Genomic DNA, 18,569 nt, shown 5'->3' on the forward strand with positions numbered 1-18,569 from the left:
CAACAATACAGTCCAGAGAAGTGATTCCCTCACACTCATTTTCTCCTTATGCCACTCGTGCTTATTTTTATACCTTGATTCTCCGTTTATTTTATTCAATCCAACAACCAGAAATAAACAGAGTTGTACACATAAAGAAAAAGAGTAAACAATAATCACTTCCCCATCATTATGTTCATTTTCTCTCAGTTTGGCAGCTAGTGGTCAATTTTTCTCAGTTTTGCTCCATAATAAAATTTTGAGGTGCCTATAATAACAATCTTCACGAATCGCTCATACACTGCCTATGCACTTTCATGCCAAATAACATGCCTACTGGTCCACATGATATAAGAACTCCATCAATTTGAGCTATGTCCATTGCTTTAAAATTAAGATGATTGCATCCCATTTGTTCCTCACCCAATAAAAAATATTTCAAAATATTTGATATCTTTAAGTAAGGTATTTTCAACAAAAATCCAAAGATAATTATCATGATTAAAACACAACAAAACTTAAACCCACAGAATTTGCACCTAAGATCCTCTCTCATCCAACGGCTTAAAATTCATGAGTCGAGCATGCAAAAAATGTGTACAAGCACAAAGTATATAAGGAAATACCGAGAAATATGGCAATTTCTTAATCTTGGTATAGACATAGGACATTTCGAATATGCACACGCCATGTACAACAATCGGACATAAATAGGATTTTTCCTACACCTTGAAATAACCAAATTGTCCTCCCATGTAAATGAGTTATCCATAAATTTCAATTCTCATTTCTCATTTGTAGAGAGAGAAACAAAGAGGCCAAGTGCTCTATCTCTAACCCACCCATCTTCTTCATCCAAGCTCTCTCTTTCTCTATCCCCTCTCTCTACATTTTCATTTGTAGGTTTTGTGAACCAGGTTTGCTTAATTTTGCCTTTTGATTAATGGATTTTTGGAGTTGAAGTGATTGATTTGGATTTTTGGAGACTCAAATCCTTCATTTTTTATTTTTTATTTTTTTATTGTTTCTCTTATTTATATGTGGATTTTCATTTCTTCTGTCTTCTCATTCCCTCTACTCCCTCTCTCGATCCAAATTTACAACTACAAGACAATAGTTCATCTACAACGACAATTCCATCACAATCTTTATGAGCCTATTGTAAAAAATACAAATTTACCACGGACATGATAAGCACGTGTTTAATAATAATTTTTTACCATGTGCAAATCTTAACCCGTTATAAAATTGCAGTTAATGATCATGCACAGAGTTGCACATTGTAAAAATAATAAGCCACCATAGGTAATGCTCGTGGTCAATATTGATAGTATCCACAACGTCTTTTTATTACAACGGGGATAATGTGTTGTATAATTATATATATTTTATTAAAAAATCAGGAGGCGGGAGACCAAAATTTTAAATTTTAAATTCAAAATTTTTTTATTGAAGCCCCTTAATTGGTAAGAATTTCAATTTAGGTTTGATTCTATGCTTCATGATTTAGGTTTTACAATTTATTCTCTTAATTTTCTATGTGAAGTATTGGTTGATACTTGATAGTGCTTTTCTCCCGTTAAGCCTCTCGAATTCAGTTGGTGCAGATACCAAATTGGAACGATGGGTAGAATTTTGTTCGCATAAATGTTCTTCCTTCAGTCCTTTTATTTTATTTTATTTAATTAACTTGGCTTCCTTAAATATTTTGTGTTGTTCAATTTCAATGTGATAGTTGATCCTCGGGTTCAGCATTTGATACATGTCGATCCCCTACCTGTCTTAGTAGTTTAATATATCCCTGGCACAATTGGCACTTGGACATTTTGTTATCACTTAGATGATGGATTGCTTGCCTTTTGGGAATTGACTTTAGGGAATTTTAACAAAAAGCTCATGGTACTGTTCATTTGGATTAAATTTTTTCATGTATCATGTCCTTGAGTTGAGACATGAGTTTTGCTTTGTAACATATATATTTTTTCTTGTTTTATCTCATAAGTGGTTGGTGGTTCTAATTTACGAGGGTCCATAACTCTAATGTCAACTATTATATTTACCGGCAACTGCGAATTTGAACTTTGAAGTGTGTGCATAGGCGAGCAATTGCACATTTGAAAGGATTTTGTTTTGAGGTGTTCAAGGAAAACTAAAGTCTTCTAAGTAACAATTTCCTTGTAAATTTCATATTTCTTAGGTTAGCTTGTAGGTTTTTGTTGACCCTAAAAACTACCAAGACTACGTGACGTGCAGGCCGAGTAACTAATGAGCTAACAACATCCTTCGGTTGCGTGCGGGGTGTGCCAACTCGTCAGCCGAGCTCGGCCGGTGGGTAAAATTTGTTGATGTTGCGTTGGGTGCGCTACTGACTTCTTGATTTTGCGATTGCGGCCGAGGAAGGAACATGTCTTGTCCTTCAGGTTCTAGAGCCTGAAGACAAGGCTGCTAGATCTGCGAAGTTCAATATCAAATTCAGCTCTCAGGGTACCGAATCTAGAAACCTGGTAACACCTCACTTTACCGAGAAGGCTGATGAGATGACCTCTGCCAATAAGGATTTGAAAATCCTTCTCGATTGAGACTTGGATAGATAACTAGTTGGCCTCGTCGCAATGTTATTTATCCAAACTGAAGGTGCTTCACGGTCGGCTGATTCTATGGCAACAGTGTTGTTTATCCAAACTGAAGGTGTTCGTCGGTTACCTTCACAGTGTTGTTTATCCAAACTGAAGATGTGTTGGCGAAAAAGAAAGTAAAAATCTCAAGGTTGTTGAGAGGTTTCGCGTAGAGCGAAAGTTTGAGCATGGTAATTTGTGTGTTGAGTTGGAGAGGCTTTTTCTGTTGCCACTGCATCTATATTTATAGGGACAAGTACGTGGTTGATAAACTTTGAAGTTCCACCACACTACTAAAATTCTTTCACTGTTCAAACCTTGGTCAAATCCTAATCTCGTTAGTGTAATCCGCATGCATCTTTATCATGTGCCCATCACTGTTTAAACAATATTTCATGATGAGGCCATGTGCTTGATGAGATGTGTTTCTATCTCAAATGGGACTCTAGATTGATAACAATGAGCCATGTGGGCTTGTCTTTGCTTCACATGTTGCATGCATGCCTATCTTCATGAAATCTTCATTAATTCACGTGGAAATTTATATTGATGAGATGTGTTTCTTCCATATGATGCCATTTGACAAGACTCTTAGCAGGATGCCAAGGATATTCGGTCCCACCATAACCTTTATTCATGCATGCAAGCCAACATTCTGCCACATCACATCACCATTTCCTTATCCCATACGTAGGCTAAAGCCTATCATGACCATCACATCCCAGCCATGCCATGTGATAAGAGTCCCAACTCGAACTATGTTGTTTACTTCTAGATCGCAGATATAGTTTGCATCCCATTTATCTTGGATAGGAAAACGTTAAGATAATTCCTTATTAAAAGATAATTATTATGATAAATCAATAATAATATACTTTACCAATAACAAAATTATCTTCACTTTCTCATTCCATGGTCTAAAATTCTACTCATTCAACGGTTTAAAATTCTGCCCATTCAATGGCCTCGATTACTCGAGCCGATAGTGTAAAATCGGGTGCAAACATTGCCTTCCAGTTTCATTAAGCTTTGGCTCATAAGCCGAATGGTCAAGGAAATTATTCGTCAACGCATATCAAACTTTGTTGATATGCTTTAATGATCCGGTCAAGGAGTTTGTTATACCTTTCGGCCGGTGAGTAAAATTTGTTGATGTTACATTGGGTGTGCTGCTAACTTCTTGATCTTGCAATTGCAGCCGAAGAAGGAACACGTCTCGGCCTTCGGGTTCTAGAGCCTAAAGACAAGGCTACTAGTTCTGCGAAGTTCAATATCAAATTCGGCTCTCAGGGTGTCAAATATAGTAACCTGGTAACACCTCACTTCACGTAGAAGGCTGATGAGATGACCTCTGAAAATAAGGATTTGAAAATCCATCTCGACCGAGACTTGGATAGATAACCAATCGGCCTCATCGCAGTGTTGTTTATCCAAAATGAAGGTGTTTCGCGGTAGGCTGATTCTATGGACAATAGTGTTGTTTATCCAAACTGAATCCAAACTGAAGGTGTTTCGCAGTCGGCTGATTCTACGGACAACAGTGTTGTTTATCCAAACTGAAGGTGTTCGCCGGTTGCCTTCACAGTGCTGTTTATCCAAACTGAAAATGTGTTGGTGAAAAAGAAAATAAAAATCTCAAGATTGTTGAGAGGTTTCGCGTAGAGCGAGAGTTTGCGCAGGGCAGTTTGTATGTTGAGTTAGAAAGGCTTTTTCCATTGCCACTGCCTCTATATTTATAGGGACGAGTACGCGGTTGATAAACTTTGAAGTTCCACCACGCTACTAAAACTCTTTCACTATTCAAACCTTAGTCAAATCATAATCTCTTTAGTGTAATCCGCATGCATCTTTATCATGTGCCCATCACTATTTAAACAATATTTCATGATGAGGCCATGTGCTTGATGAGATGTGTTTCTATCTCAAATGGGACTCTAGGTGGATAACAAAGAGCCACGTAGGCTTGTCTCTACTTCACATGTTGCATGCATGCCTATCTTCATGCAATCTTCATTAATTCACATGGAAATTTATATTGATGAGATGTGTTTCTTCCATGTGATGCCATTTGACAAGACTCTTGGCAGGATGCCAAGGATATTCGGTCCCACCATAACATTTATTCATACATGCAAGCCAACATTCTACCACATCACATCACCATTTCCTTATCCTAGCCATGCCATGTGATAAGAGTCCCAACTCAAACTGTGTTGTTTACTTCCAGATCGCAGATATAGTTTGCATCCCATTTATCTTGGATAGGAAAATGTTAAGATAATTCCTTATTAAAAGATAATTATTATGATAAATCAATAATAATATCCTTTAACAATAACAAAATTATCTTCACTTTCTCATTCAACGGTCTAAAATTCTGCTCATTCAACGGCCTCGATTACTCGGGCCAATAGTGTAAAATCGGGCGCAAACAATTGTATATGTGACTTTTGTTGTAATTTAGTGTAATGCTTGTACATAATTCTATTTGAATATGTGACTATTTAAAAAGTTATTGTATTATAGTTAATTAGCAATTTTTTGGGTATTTCTAATATTATTTTTAATTAAAATGTTTTTTATTTTTTTATTTTTAGAAAATTTTTTACAATGGGCATTGGCCTTGGACAATTAATGATTCACAACAGTTTTAGCATGTGGTGTTAGGTTACAATTTAACACGGGTCATGTCTGTGATTATTTGCTTATTGACATCGTACTTTGCCCGTGGTAAAAACCCGAACTTTTTATCACATCCAAAATATTAACAGGCAAAGTGTCTGTGGTGGATTTCGATCTACAATAGGCATCCATTATGGTTGATGACCTTTTTTCTCCTAGTATAAAGGTCATTTGCTTTTTGGAGAAGAGATAAATTGGAGGGAAAAGAGAGAAATCAGAGTGGAAATAAGGAAGAGAGAAGGATATGGATGAAATTGTTTCGCGTACTTATTCGTTCTGTTCGTATTAAGCTTGCTCATACACTGTATGTACACGACATGCACATGTTATGCTCACAAATCTGAGCTCAAACCCATAGCTCAGAACTCTCTCTTCGAAATCAGAAAAATGATGCATTCAGATAAATGACCTAAACTTTATATGAAGAATCGAAAATTCATTAATTTGAATTTGGTATCAAATTTGATTGAGTTCAAATATTTCAAGGATTTAAAAATTGCAGTTTGAATGGGCACAAAAGAACCCAATTGAATCAAAGAAAATTGTTTCACGAACTCGTCGCCTACCTATAAATCAAAGGAAAAAGTAGTAAACTACATTAATGAGAAGAGTATCAAAGATGTAAATACGCATCATATACATTATATGTGCACCACATGCACATAATATGTACAATACATGCACATAACATGTCCAGTACATGCACATGATATGCACATAACAAGAGAAACTTTAACGGCAACATATTGGTATAGTGGATACAATTAAAATATAATTGTTACGTATATATGGTTACAATGACAATTTGAAAAGTCTTGTTACGTATATCAACCACTGCTTAATCAGGCACATGGAAAACATGATACTCGTTGTCGTTATTTCATGGACATGCATGACCATTAACGTCCTCTAAGCTTTTTTTAATTTTGTTTTTCGCCGAGGCCAACTAGGTTGTTGTCATACTTGCCAAATTCCGGGGCACAACATACGTGCATCATAACTAGTGAACATTCCTGCTTCTCATATTAAGATGTAGCCATGCACACCATATGCACATGACAGAAAAATTTTCACAAATTTCTGCAATTGGACACTTGAACCTGAAATTGTTCCATCCCAGTTTTGTAGCATGTCAAAACTTGAAATTTATTCCACAACCAATACGCCCCAACATGAAACACAAACCCTAATTTAACTTATAAGTATTAATTCATCTTACAAACAACCCATTTATTTCATGAATCATTGATGAAGGAACTTGGAACTAAACATTGTACCTTACTATGCATGTCGAAGCTTTAGTTGCCGGAAAAAATGAAACTTTCTGGCCAAAACAGAAAATATGGTACAAAATCCAGCTCACTCTTCTCACCTCTCTCTCACATCCCTTTATTCGATATTAGAGGTATGAGGTCAACCCAAAACCCAACTCATTCCCTCTCTTCGAAATTGGAGCTCAGAGATCTGAGCTCAACCCAGAAACCCAGAGCTCACAAAGCTCTCTTGACATCCCTCTCTTCTAAATGTGAACAATGATGCAATGTGTTGGTGATTTTTAGTATTTATATGCGAGTATTTTAGTAATTTTGGTTTTGTGCATGGTGTGCATGGCTTGTGAATGATTGGTTCGTCCTATTTCTGTCCCAAGATTAATGAATTGTCCCATTTTGGGGTATTTCCCAAGTATATAATGGCATAAGGAAATATAAAAATACATAGCTATGTGTATAACTATTGACTTTGTATCAAAATTATTAGAAACCTACATTTGAGTGTCGTAACAATGATGTGATACAATTTTTTCCGAATATGAGAACACAGTCATGGACTATGTAAATGAATGTATGATAATTTTTTTAAGCTTCTTTTTTATAATTCCATGATTGTAAATCCTTGACTCCGCCACTGCAGCAGCAAAACTTATTATCTAGTACGAACTCGGACGAATGCTAAGTTCCATTAGAAAACTTCAGCTTATATTATTTGAGTCTCAAGCAAAAAGTTGAGTGTCGAATTGGATAATGTGGAATTTGTGGCTATAAAGAGTGGAACTTTTAATTTATGGCTGTACGCAGTGCAGCTTTTATCTTTTGGTCTCTTGCCAATATTAACGTGAAACGTACATTCTAGGGAGAAAATCCTCATGTGAAGTACGAAGTATCAAATATTAAATCCACATTATTACTGCCAACCCTATTGCATAATTCACAGGTGTAATAATCTGGTCAGCAATCGAAGTATCAAATATTAAATCCACATTATTACTGCCAACCCTATTGCATAATTCACAGGTGTAATAATCTGGTCAGCAATCGTGACAATTCATGTACCTATTTCCATCTTTGAGATTTTCCATGATCCTCTCGAGTGCCATTGGATATTCCGAGTTTTTGACCATTAGATCTGTGATAAAAAAAACACTAAAACCAAAATCCAACGGTTCAAATGCTCAAAATATCATGTAGTTTAGAGCACTGTGGAATTTTTGTTCCATCTTCATCATGCACTCATTTTCCCTATATAAAACACAATAGCCCTTACAAGTATCAGCTGGGAAGAACAATATTAATGAAGAAGGTTATGGCTTGTGAGAACAAGAAGATACTGATATTTGGAGCCACAGGGTACCTAGGCAAGTACATGGTGAAAGCAAGCGTTTCATTGGGCCATCCAACCTATGCTTACGCCCGATCAATCAAACCCAGCACTCACCCTTCCAAGCTTGAGCTGCATAAAGAATATGAAGCCATGGGAGTCACCATCTTCCAAGTAATTAATTATATATATAAATATATATTACTTATGCTAATTAACCTCTCATTTCTTAATTGGCTAAACTCTACTAATTCACTGCTCATATTTCGTATATAGCTAATCAATTTAATGTTTAGGAGAACCAATTTGATATGTTGTGAACTGGACAGGGTGAACTCGATGAGCACGAAAAGCTAGTCGCAGTGCTTCGACAAGTTGACATTGTAATATCTACATTGCCTATTCCTCAGCTTCTTCAACAGTTCAAAATTATCAACGCCATCAAAGATGCTGGAAATATAAAGGTGAAAATATATGTGAAAAATGTTCTTTCACGTTGACTGTGAATCTGAACCATGATTATGTGGATATTCTTGGTTACATCAGTCAAGTTCATTTCATATATATGTTCGTGTCTAACTGCGTACAACATATATATGTTGGGACTATGAAATCAGAGATTTATTCCGGCAGAGTTTGGAGATGATCCAGAAAGAGCAAGCGCGCTGCCGCCTTTCGAGGCTATACATGAGAATAGAAGGGTGATTAGAAGGGCGACTGAAGCAGCAGGAATTCCGTACACTTATGTGTGTGCAAACTCATTTGCTGCATATTTTGTTGATTATTTGCTTCATCCTCGTGAAGAACTTGAGGAAGTCATTGTTTATGGCACTGGTGAAGCCAAGGGTAAGTATGCAAGTGTTGCACTTTACTTCTGAACCACAAATGCACTATTTTCCTAGCTAGTAGAATGTTACAAGTTGTTTTTTTTTTTTTTTTTTTTTTTTGTTTATTTATATAAAAATAATTTACACCGGTTACGTCGCTTGAGAAATGAAATGAATAGTATTTTGCCCCAGTGAAGTTGGTGATCGCTAAGGACTTGTTTGATAAATTTTTTGTTTTTCGTATCTTAATTTAGTTCACTTTTTTTTGCTAGAAATAGCATGAAAGTGTATGAAAATAATAAGGTGCGAAGAAATATGGCAAAGAGGGAGGAGGTAGCAGTAGAATGTATGAAACGGAGACGTTATTGATAATCACAAATATAACTGTTAAAAACAATACATTTTGTGGTCACACATGCTCAGTGTCTAGGTTGAGACTCATAGACACATCTTAGTTCAACGGGATTATTTTTCTTCTCTTCGTGGTTGTAATTTACATTCTTGTTTCGACCAACAAAAAGGGTATATTGTTGAATTCATTTATCTTACATAGGACATGTATAGTTGAAAAACCAATATGCAATACAATAATTTTGATGTTCTTTGTGTTCCTTATTCTCTTATTTTGGATGTCTATAGCTGTGTTGAATTACGAGGAAGATATAGCCACCTACACAATAAAAGCAGCAACAGATCCAAGGGCAGCCAATCACGTTCTCACTTGTAAACCGCAACGAAACATTATATCTCAGCTGGATTTGATTTCTTGTTGGGAAAAGAAGAAAGGACGGATGCTCAGAAGGATTCATATCCCAGAACAAGAAATCCTCAATCACTCTAAGAGTAAGAATATTTCTAATCTGTATACAACCGCATATATGAAAGTAAAGATTACAGATTCATACATTATACCTTTCTCTATGGATATACAGATTATGTTTCTTGCACTTTTTCTTTGATACGTTAGAAGAAATCAAACTTAGCCCTAACATAATCCTAATTCCTAAGTCGTTACCGCACCCTTCCTCACCACTTCAATTAACCACTATGACTTAATTACCATCTAATTCAACCTGATAATCAAACAATTCTTACAGTAATAAACAAAATAATGTCACTAACTAGTTTGATTTTGTGAATCAAATGGATGGTGATGATCTCAATTATTATTATTTGTTTTTTTAAAGCATTTTGCTTCATTTTCTTGTAGCTCTTCCTCCCCCAGACAATATACGTGCAGCAATCATTCACAGCTTATTCATCAAAGGTCAAATGAGGATTGAACACACAGCAAACAACCTAGAGGCCTCAGAATTATATCCCGATTACAACTACACTTCCATTGATAACTTCCTTGATATTTGCTTGGTTGATCCTCCCAAGCCAAAATTAGCAACATTGTAAGTAATTGTAATTTAGTTTTATTTAATAGATTTTTGTGATATGCTATGATAATATAATATAATTACATATTTATTACATTGAGCTTATGTAGTCTATAGAAGTGATTCACTCACACTAATTTTCTCCTTATGTCCACTTGTGTTTATTTTTATACCTTGATTCTCCGTTGCTTTTATTCAATCCAACAACTGGAAATAAATAGAGTTGTACACATAAAAAATAAAAAAAACTAGTGAACGGAAATCACTTCCTTGTAGTTATGTTTAGTTTCTCTTAGTTTGGTAGCTATTGATATTTGAAATGATTTTGACTATATAAATGATAATGATCTACTCACACTTTGTTTTTTTTTTCTTTTGCCCTTTAGGACCTAGTGAGCACAAGGCAAAGTTTGATGACAAGTGGGCTTGGTAGGAGTGCCAACTTCCTACTGTGTAGGGTGACTCCCTTTAGCTATGTTTATTTGGTTTTTGTAACAATGCATGATAGTACTATCGATTATGCTTGGCACAACACATACTTTGTGATTACCGTTGTGTGCGTAACTATTATGCTCTGAACTAATGTGATAATAATAGGGTTGAACCCTAATGTGTTCCCAAGTGAGAAGGTTGCGTAAGATAACTTTTAATATTTTTAATAAAGAGTCATTTGGTTTAAATTTATTCACATTTTTCTTTCCTTACTGATATCTTCGTCATTAGGCTGATGGTACCCATCACGTTAACGGTGAGGTTAAATTGTTGATTTAGTGACAGTCATCACATCTCCACCTTTAGCTAGGTAGTTATTTGAGTTGGGGTGTGTCAATGTGACGATGCTTAGGTTCATCAATCCCATTTTGTTGAGGAGTGTGAGGGCAAGAGTAACGATGTTCAATGCCCAAATTCATGACAGGAGGTAGAAAATATGGTAACAAACACAAGACTTTACCGGGGACGAAATCGCTGATGCCATGTGGAAGAAAAATATGGTAACAAAAGCTTTGGGAACAGGGGAGGTGGTAGATGATAGGGTCAATAGATAAAGCCCATCCTGACAAAGGCCTTGAAAAGGTCAAATACCAGTGCGAAAGTAATAGATTTAATAGAAGTTAAGAGCAAACACAAAAAGACTGGATTTTCTTGAGTGAAACGGGCAACAGAAAGAAGATTTTTGCGGAGGTCAGAATGAGAAAAACATTACGAAGATGGAATTTAATAGGACCAAGAGTTAGAGGAATTGTACTAGTGTGGGTAATATTCATCAGATAGCCATTACTCAAATAAACATTCAGCGGATAGGGATGGGATCGGGTTGAGGAGTTTAAAAAGCAGAGGATTGGCCCGTCATATAATGAGTCGCATCGGTTTCAAAATAATAGTTCAGATGGTATGGAGGTGTAAATTGGACTCTGGTGAAAGGATGAGCGGTATCGAGCCCATGGTACTTGTGAGGACATGTTGCGTGGGTGTGTTGAGAAGTGAAAACATCGTTAACAACATGGAGGGCCTAAAAGGCATACAGTAGCAGGTCTGGTTGCCCTATATCAAGCGCTATTGGGCCAAGCACCAGGTTAACGCATCTGGGCCGTTGCGGCAGGCTTTTAGGGCTGGGGCGTAGGCCAGCCATAGTGCTGGGTCTGTTGCTGAAAATGGAGGATGGGAATGGTGTTTGGGCCAAGAAAAGAAGAAGAGGATGACACCATTATAAAAGAAAAACCTTGAGTAAACTAAAGGACAAAGGAGAAAGAAGCAGGAAATACCAAGGTCATCTCCAATCGAAGGAGTATATTTAGCTTTCGTTCAGATTATAGCCATGCGAGAAATTATTTTTTAATGAATAATGTCAAGCCATATCTATATACAATCTCCAATCGAAAGGGCTATTTTTTAGCCCTTAATAATTTATTATTTTAAGTTTGTTCTTTAATTTAATCCCGCCTGTGTAAGTTTATCTTACATTGCCGGTCCCAAGCCCGGGTAAAGGAGGAGAGAGAGGGCGTCAGGTAGTCGACAACCGGCACTCCTCGGTTACGTCGAATCCTTATGAAAATGAATCCAGAACGAAATCGTGCTAAAGCTAGGGCGTCACCCGTAAGTGGCGCGTTGTGTGGCCCGAGCACAGTAATAAGTGAGTAAGGGTCGCTGTATCTCCATCGGCACCCAGATGCAGTGTTAAATGAGCAAGGGGGCCAAAGAAACTTCTTTTCGAACGACTCCACTCAAAGTTGTTTGGGAGCATATGCTCCTATCAACTTTACACAGGACACACAAAAGAAGTACTTTGATCCTATTGGATAGGGGAGGGTGAAGAAGCTAGGACAGAATGGTAGAGTTCAAGAGAGTAGAATGCGTTTAGAAACGTGGAATATAGGAACCTTAACGGGAAAATCTATGGAAGTGGTGGAAGTTATGGTGAGGAGAAGGATAAATATTATGTGCCTACAAGAAACTAAGTGGGTTGGTCTTAAGGCAAAGGATCTAAAAACTCAGGGTTTAAACTTTTGTATTCGGGCACAAATAGAACGAGAAACGGGGTTTGCATCATCGTGGACAAGACCTTGACACAAGATGTTGTAGATGTCAAGAGGGTAGGAGATAAAATCATGGCAATCAAGATTGTAATTGGACAAGAACTCATCAATGTGATTAGTGCGTACGCACCTCAAGTAGGGTTGGATACGAGTTCGAAGGAGAAATTTTGGGAAGACCTTGGAGACTTGGTACAAGGAATTGCCCAGACGGAGAAGTTATTTATAGGAGGAGATTTAAATGGACACATGGGCAGGGAGACAGGCAACTATGGAGGTTTTCATGGTGGCCATGGTTTTGGGGAGAGAAACGAGGATGGGGAAGCTATCTTGGATTTTGCAATGGCATATGATCTCTTCTTAGCCAACACATTCTTTAAGAAGAGAGAAGAACATGTGATCACCTACAAGAGTGGGTCGTCAAAAACACAAATAGATTTTCTTCTAATGAGGAAAGGGGATTGTATAACTTGTAAGGATTGCAAAGTTATACCGGGAGAGAGCTTGGCTAATCAACATCGCTTGTTGGTGATGGATGTACATATCAAAAGAGTGAGAAAAAAGAACAAGACTTGGAAGTGCCCAAGGACTAGATGGTGGAATCTAAAAGGAGAAAAACAAGTCATTTTCAAAGAGAAAGTAATCACCCAATGTGTGTGGGATAGAGAGGGGGGAGCTAGCCAAATGTGAGATTCCATGGCTAGTTGTATCCGAAAAGTAGCAAAAGAGGTATTAGGAGAGTCCAAGGGCTTTGCTCCACACCAAAAGGAATCTTGGTGGTGGAATGAGGAGGTACAAACAAAGGTAAAAGCTAAGAATGAATGTTGTAAAGCCTTATACAAGGATAGGACGGATGAAAATGGTGAAAGGTATAGAAGAGCGAAGCAAGAGGCGAAGAAAGCTGTGAGAGAAGCTAAGTTAGCGGCTTATGACGATATGTATAAGCGACTAGATACCAAATAATGAGAGTTGGATATCTATAAACTAGCTAAAGCAAGGGAAAAGAAGACAAGGGACCTAAACCAAGTGAGGTGCATCAAGGATGAGGATGAAAAGGTTCTTGCTACAGAGAATGTGGTCAAAGACAAATGGAGAGGTTATTTTCATAATCTTTTCAATGAAGGACATGAAAGGAGTACTTCTTTAGGGGAGTTGAGTAACTCAGAAGAGTGTAGAAACTACTCCTTTTATCGTCGAATCAGGAAGGAAGAAGTGGTTGTAGCTTTGAAGAAGATGAAGCATAGAAAAGCAGTGGGCCCAAACGATATACCGATCGAAGTGTGGAAAGTCTTGGGAGAGACAGGTATAGCATGGCTCACTGACCTTTTCAATAGGATTTTGAAAACGAAGAAGATGCCAAATGAGTGGCAAAAGAACACTTTGGTGCCTATCTACAAGAATAAGGGCGACGTACAAAATTGCATGAACTATAGGGGTATTAAGCTAATGAGTCATACAATGAAGCTCTGGGAGAGAGTCATTAAGCATGAGTCATTGAGCATAGATTGAGGCAAGAGACACGTGTTTCGGACAACCAATTCGGGTTCATGCCAGGGTGCTCAACCATGGAGGCAATCTATCTCTTAAGAAGATTGATGGAAAGATATAGAGATGGGAAAAAGGATTTACACATGGTCTTTATAGATTTGGAAAAAGCATATGATAGGGTCCCAAGAGACATTCTTTGGAGGATTTTAGAGAAGAAAGGAGTACGAGTAGCATATATCCAAGCTATAAAGGATATGTATGAAGGAACAAAGACTGCCGTAAGAACTCATGAAGGACAAACCGAAAGCTTCCCCATAACTGTAGGATTACATCAAGGTTCATCCTTAAGTCCTTACCTTTTTGCGTTGGTAATGGATGAGTTAACAGGACATATTCAAAATGATATTCCTTGGTGTATGCTTTTCACAGATGATATAGTGTTGATAGAGGAAACTCAGGAAGGGGTAAATGCGAAGCTTAACCTTTGGAGAGAAGTGTTGGAATCTAAAGGTCTTCGCCTAAGCCGATCAAAGGCAGAATATATGGAGTGCAAGTTCAGTGCAAATGGAGGTCAAAATGAGTTAGGGGTGAGGATCGGAGATCAGGAAATACCAAACAGCGATCGTTTTTGCTACCTAGGATCTATCTTGCAAAAGAACGGAGAATTAGATGGAGATCTCAACCATAGAATACAAGGAGGATGGATGAAGTGGAAGAGCGCATCCGGCATGTTGTGTGACCGTCGTATGCCACTGAAGCTCAAGGAAAAATTTTATAGGACGACAATAAGGCCGGTGATGCTGTATGGCACAGAATGTTGGGCGGTAAAGCATCAACACGTACACAAAATGGGTGTAGCGGAGATGAGGATGCTCCGTTAGATGTGTGGGCACACGAGAAAGGATAAGATTAGGAATGAGGATATCCGAGGTAAAGTAGGAGTAGCCGAAATTTTCAGAAAGCTGAGAGAAAATCGGTTACGGTGGTTTGGACATGTGCAAAGAAGGCCTACTGACGCTCCGGTTAGAAGATGCGACTACGGGACAAAGGTTCAAGGCCGAAGGGGTAGAAGAAGACCTAGGAAAACTTTGGAATAGACTCTAAGAAAAGACTTAGAGTACTTGGATCTAACGGAGGACATGACACAGGACCGAGCACAATGGCGTTCTAAGATTCATATAGCTAACCCCACTCAGTGATTTGGATTTTTCAAGTCTCCAACCGAGAAGTTTGCCTCACTCGGGAATTTAAGGGAACACTACCTCAACCTACATGCTCCACTCACAAAGCTTCAACATACAAGCTTCAAAAAAAGAAAAAAAATCAAAGAACTTAGTGAAGAAGGCTTTGATGTATTTAACACATTATGTTGAAATGAAGAAAAGCTTATTTATTAATATCTCCGATAAGTTACAAATATGTACATATACATGAGTCAAAATAAACAAATAAAATGGAGCCTTCACAAAGGTTGCTTAGGAAAAGTCTCAGCAGTCAGTAGAGCCCCAGAAAGAGAAGGCATCGGAGGGGGATTATTCGGAGCCTCAGTACTGGACAGAACCCTAGAATGAGGAGGCATCGGAGGTGGATCATTTGGAGCTTCATTACGCGGTATAGCCCCAGAAGAAGAAGGTAATAAATGCCTTTGGAACAAACCCACAAACTGCTGATGATCAAGTAAAACCTGACCATCAAATTCCTTCATCTGGTCAATCTTCCTCTTCATGTTTGTAGCATAGTCATGTGCTAGCCGGTGCAACTGTTTATTCTCATGCTTGAGCCCTCTAATCTCCTGTTTGAGACTCATCACTTCAGCCGCCAATGATTCAACTTGGCAGGTTCGAGCAAATAGGCGTTGGGCCATATTAGACACAGAACCTGCACACTGAACACTCAGAGCCAGAGAACCCTTAATAGCCAACTCATCAGACCGTTTGGAAAGTAGTCTGTTATCTTTGAGAATGAGAAGGTTCATGGCCACCACCGCAGCGGTCATATCATTCTTCATCACGGAATCCCCAACGGTAAGAGGACCAGTAGGGGATACCCAGGATGGGCGCCATATGTTGTCTGGAGAAGGCGTGGCTGCCTCTTCAACAAGGTTCAAGTCAAAACGACGGTCGGAGGGGCCAGACATTTTCAAAGGTGTTGAAGAGAGAAGAGGTCGGACAAATCAAGATCTTAGAAGTGCAAGAAGGGAGCTTCTACTGGTGGAGATTCAAGTGTGCTTTGGAACTTAATGCCAGCCTCTATAAAAATTTGAACTCGACAGAGCTTCAGAAATCGAAGAGGCACTTTCCCAGACATCGAAGAGGCGTTTTCTTTCTCAAAAGCTAGGCTGCTGAGAGACCACGATGGCCGATCTCAGAAATCGAAGAGACGTTTGGTTTCTCAAAAGCTGGGCTGCTCAAAGACCACGAAGGCCGATCTCAGAAATCGAAGAGGTGCTTGCTTTCTCAAAAGCTGGGCTGCTCAGAGACCAGGAAGGCCAATCTCAGAAATCGAAGAGGCACCTGCTTTTTCAACCTTGTCAGCACCTGTCACATGCACACTCAGCTTTGCTGAAATTAAGGTCATTCTGTTGAAGATTTCTGGTGAAGTAGAAAGCACGTGAATCTTACTGTTCAATCATCCATTTTCCACACGCACCATCAGCTCATGGGTACCACTGATAACTTTGCCAAAGATCTCTGACAAAGTTTAGACACGTGAAGCTTGCAGCTCCCACTACATCGCTATGACCAAGAAAGGTAAAAGAATAGCAAAGAAACAGCACTAACAAAGTTTAGATACATAAATTTTGAAGGTCTAGCTACCATATTATTACCCACATGGGTAAAGGAACAGCACCACTGCTGGATAATTCGAAAGTCCCTATGTGTCAACCTCTGTGCTCCGTGGCAAGGTAGACTAGCAAACATGCCCAACCTTTACTCATAATCGAGAAAACACTCAGCTTTCTCTGAATCTCGAGAGCCAGATCCCCTATAGGATTGCTTGTTCGAAAACCGAAGAGGCACCGCTTTCTCAACTTCGAGAGCCAGATCTCCTTGGATAAAGCTTGCCTGTAATCTTCACACGCAACATCAGCTTTCCAAATACCACAAACCACTTTTTCAAAGTACTCTGACACACGTGAAGCTGGCAGCTCCCACTACTATGCTATGACCAAGCAGGGTAAAGGAATAACATTACTACTTGTTAGGGAGACTCCTATATATGTCGACCTCCATCCTCAACGGACAAGCAGACCTGCAAAAATGCTCAACCCTTCCTCATATCTGAGAGGGCACTCCTAACGAAGCCTCTCGAAATACTCAGTTTTCTTTCCCCCCGATAATACCTGTGCAAACAAGCTACACTAAAGCAAGAATATCTCATATCATCAGGGTTAAAAGCAAGAGTATCCCATATCATGCTTTTTCCCTGTCTTTTCCTTTGGCCTTGTTCTTACCTGCAAGACAAGGAGAAAGAGAGCAATCAGTCAGCACTTGGAATCAAGCTTCTAGTCAGGAACTGACTGCCTGGAACCTCTTACCTGATTACTTACCTGGCATTGCTCTCGAGTACTCATCTTCAACATCTTATGCTTCCAGAGAAGATACCACATCTGCCTGAGGAACATATAGGGAAAGTGAGAAGGATACAAGGAAACATGTGGAGACAAACGTAACAGAACACGTGCCGATACATCCACTAGTTTGTCAACAGCAAAAGTATCCCATATCAGCAGGGTCGAACGTACTCTAGATTTGATGGACTTGTTTTGACCCTCAAATTCTTCAGTCGGCCTTATACTCTGGAGGAAACCAGAAAACCCTCCAGCCCAGTTCAAGAATAAGTCTGTGGAAAGTTACTTCTTCAAAAGCAAAAGTATCTCATATCATTTATTCTCATTTTTCTTCTCTTTATCCTTCATGCTGCCTGCAAGATAGGGAGAATGAGAACAATCAACCAGAACTCGAAATCAAACTTCTGATATGGGATTGATTGCTTGGAGCTCTGATTGCTTACCTTGTCTGTCACCTCTTTCAGCAGATCCCCTAGCTCGGCGACTTGGGGGACTCTTACTACATGGTTTGTATCGCGCTTGACCAAGCTTGAAACTACAAGTAAGCTTTAAGTGAAATTGATACATTACCTTGTGCATCTCCACCAGTTAAAGATACCACCCATGGATGGAGGAAAAGTACTTCCAGAGAAGATGCCACATCTACCTATGAGACAGATAAGGCAAGTGAAGCCGATACCACACTTTGGCACTTAGAAGTTTCATGATTACGAGATCATTATCCCACAACATTTCCTAATGTCATTTGTACTAAATCATTCACTTGTACTCACCAAAGGAGAGCTTGAACCTATGTACTTGTGTAAACCCTTCATAATTAATGAGAACTCCTCTACTCCGTGGACGTAGCCAATCTGGGTGAACCACGTACATCTTGTGTTTGCTTTCCTGTCTCT

At 38.7% G+C, this 18,569-nt stretch overlaps 1 protein-coding gene and 1 long non-coding RNA gene across 2 annotated transcripts; one reads left to right on the forward strand and one right to left on the reverse strand.

Moving 5' to 3' along the window:
* The first annotated feature begins 7,762 nt into the window (after window positions 1–7,762).
* On the forward strand, window positions 7,763–10,767 carry LOC126615812 (isoeugenol synthase 1-like). The gene is made up of 6 exons (XM_050283719.1): window positions 7,763–8,045; window positions 8,201–8,335; window positions 8,489–8,717; window positions 9,338–9,541; window positions 9,909–10,098; window positions 10,470–10,767. Exons 1-6 carry the CDS (start codon window positions 7,845–7,847, stop codon window positions 10,474–10,476), a joined length of 966 nt encoding a protein of 321 aa, XP_050139676.1. The 5' UTR covers window positions 7,763–7,844; the 3' UTR covers window positions 10,477–10,767.
* A 6,719-nt stretch (window positions 10,768–17,486) lies between these two features.
* On the reverse strand, window positions 17,487–18,256 carry LOC126615813 (uncharacterized). The gene is made up of 3 exons (XR_007620908.1): window positions 17,848–18,256; window positions 17,641–17,716; window positions 17,487–17,556 (listed from the first exon to the last, which is right to left on the reverse strand). It is a non-coding gene; the product is annotated as an uncharacterized LOC126615813 (long non-coding RNA).
* Window positions 18,257–18,569: the final 313 nt, after the last annotated feature.

This window comes from Malus sylvestris, chromosome 3 (genome assembly GCF_916048215.2).
Source record: "Malus sylvestris chromosome 3, drMalSylv7.2, whole genome shotgun sequence".
Taxonomy (NCBI): Eukaryota; Viridiplantae; Streptophyta; class Magnoliopsida; order Rosales; family Rosaceae; genus Malus; species Malus sylvestris.

Bases quoted from the DNA above. Each gene is read 5' to 3' on its own strand.
- LOC126615812 (XM_050283719.1), top strand. From the start codon at position 7,845: ATGAAGAAGGTTATGGCTTGTGAGAACAAGAAGATACTGATATTTGGA. The intron at 8,046-8,200 runs GTAATTAATTAT...TGAACTGGACAG, and splicing joins TGGGAGTCACCATCTTCCAA to GGTGAACTCGATGAGCACGA. The intron at 8,718-9,337 runs GTAAGTATGCAA...GGATGTCTATAG, and splicing joins TGGCACTGGTGAAGCCAAGG to CTGTGTTGAATTACGAGGAA.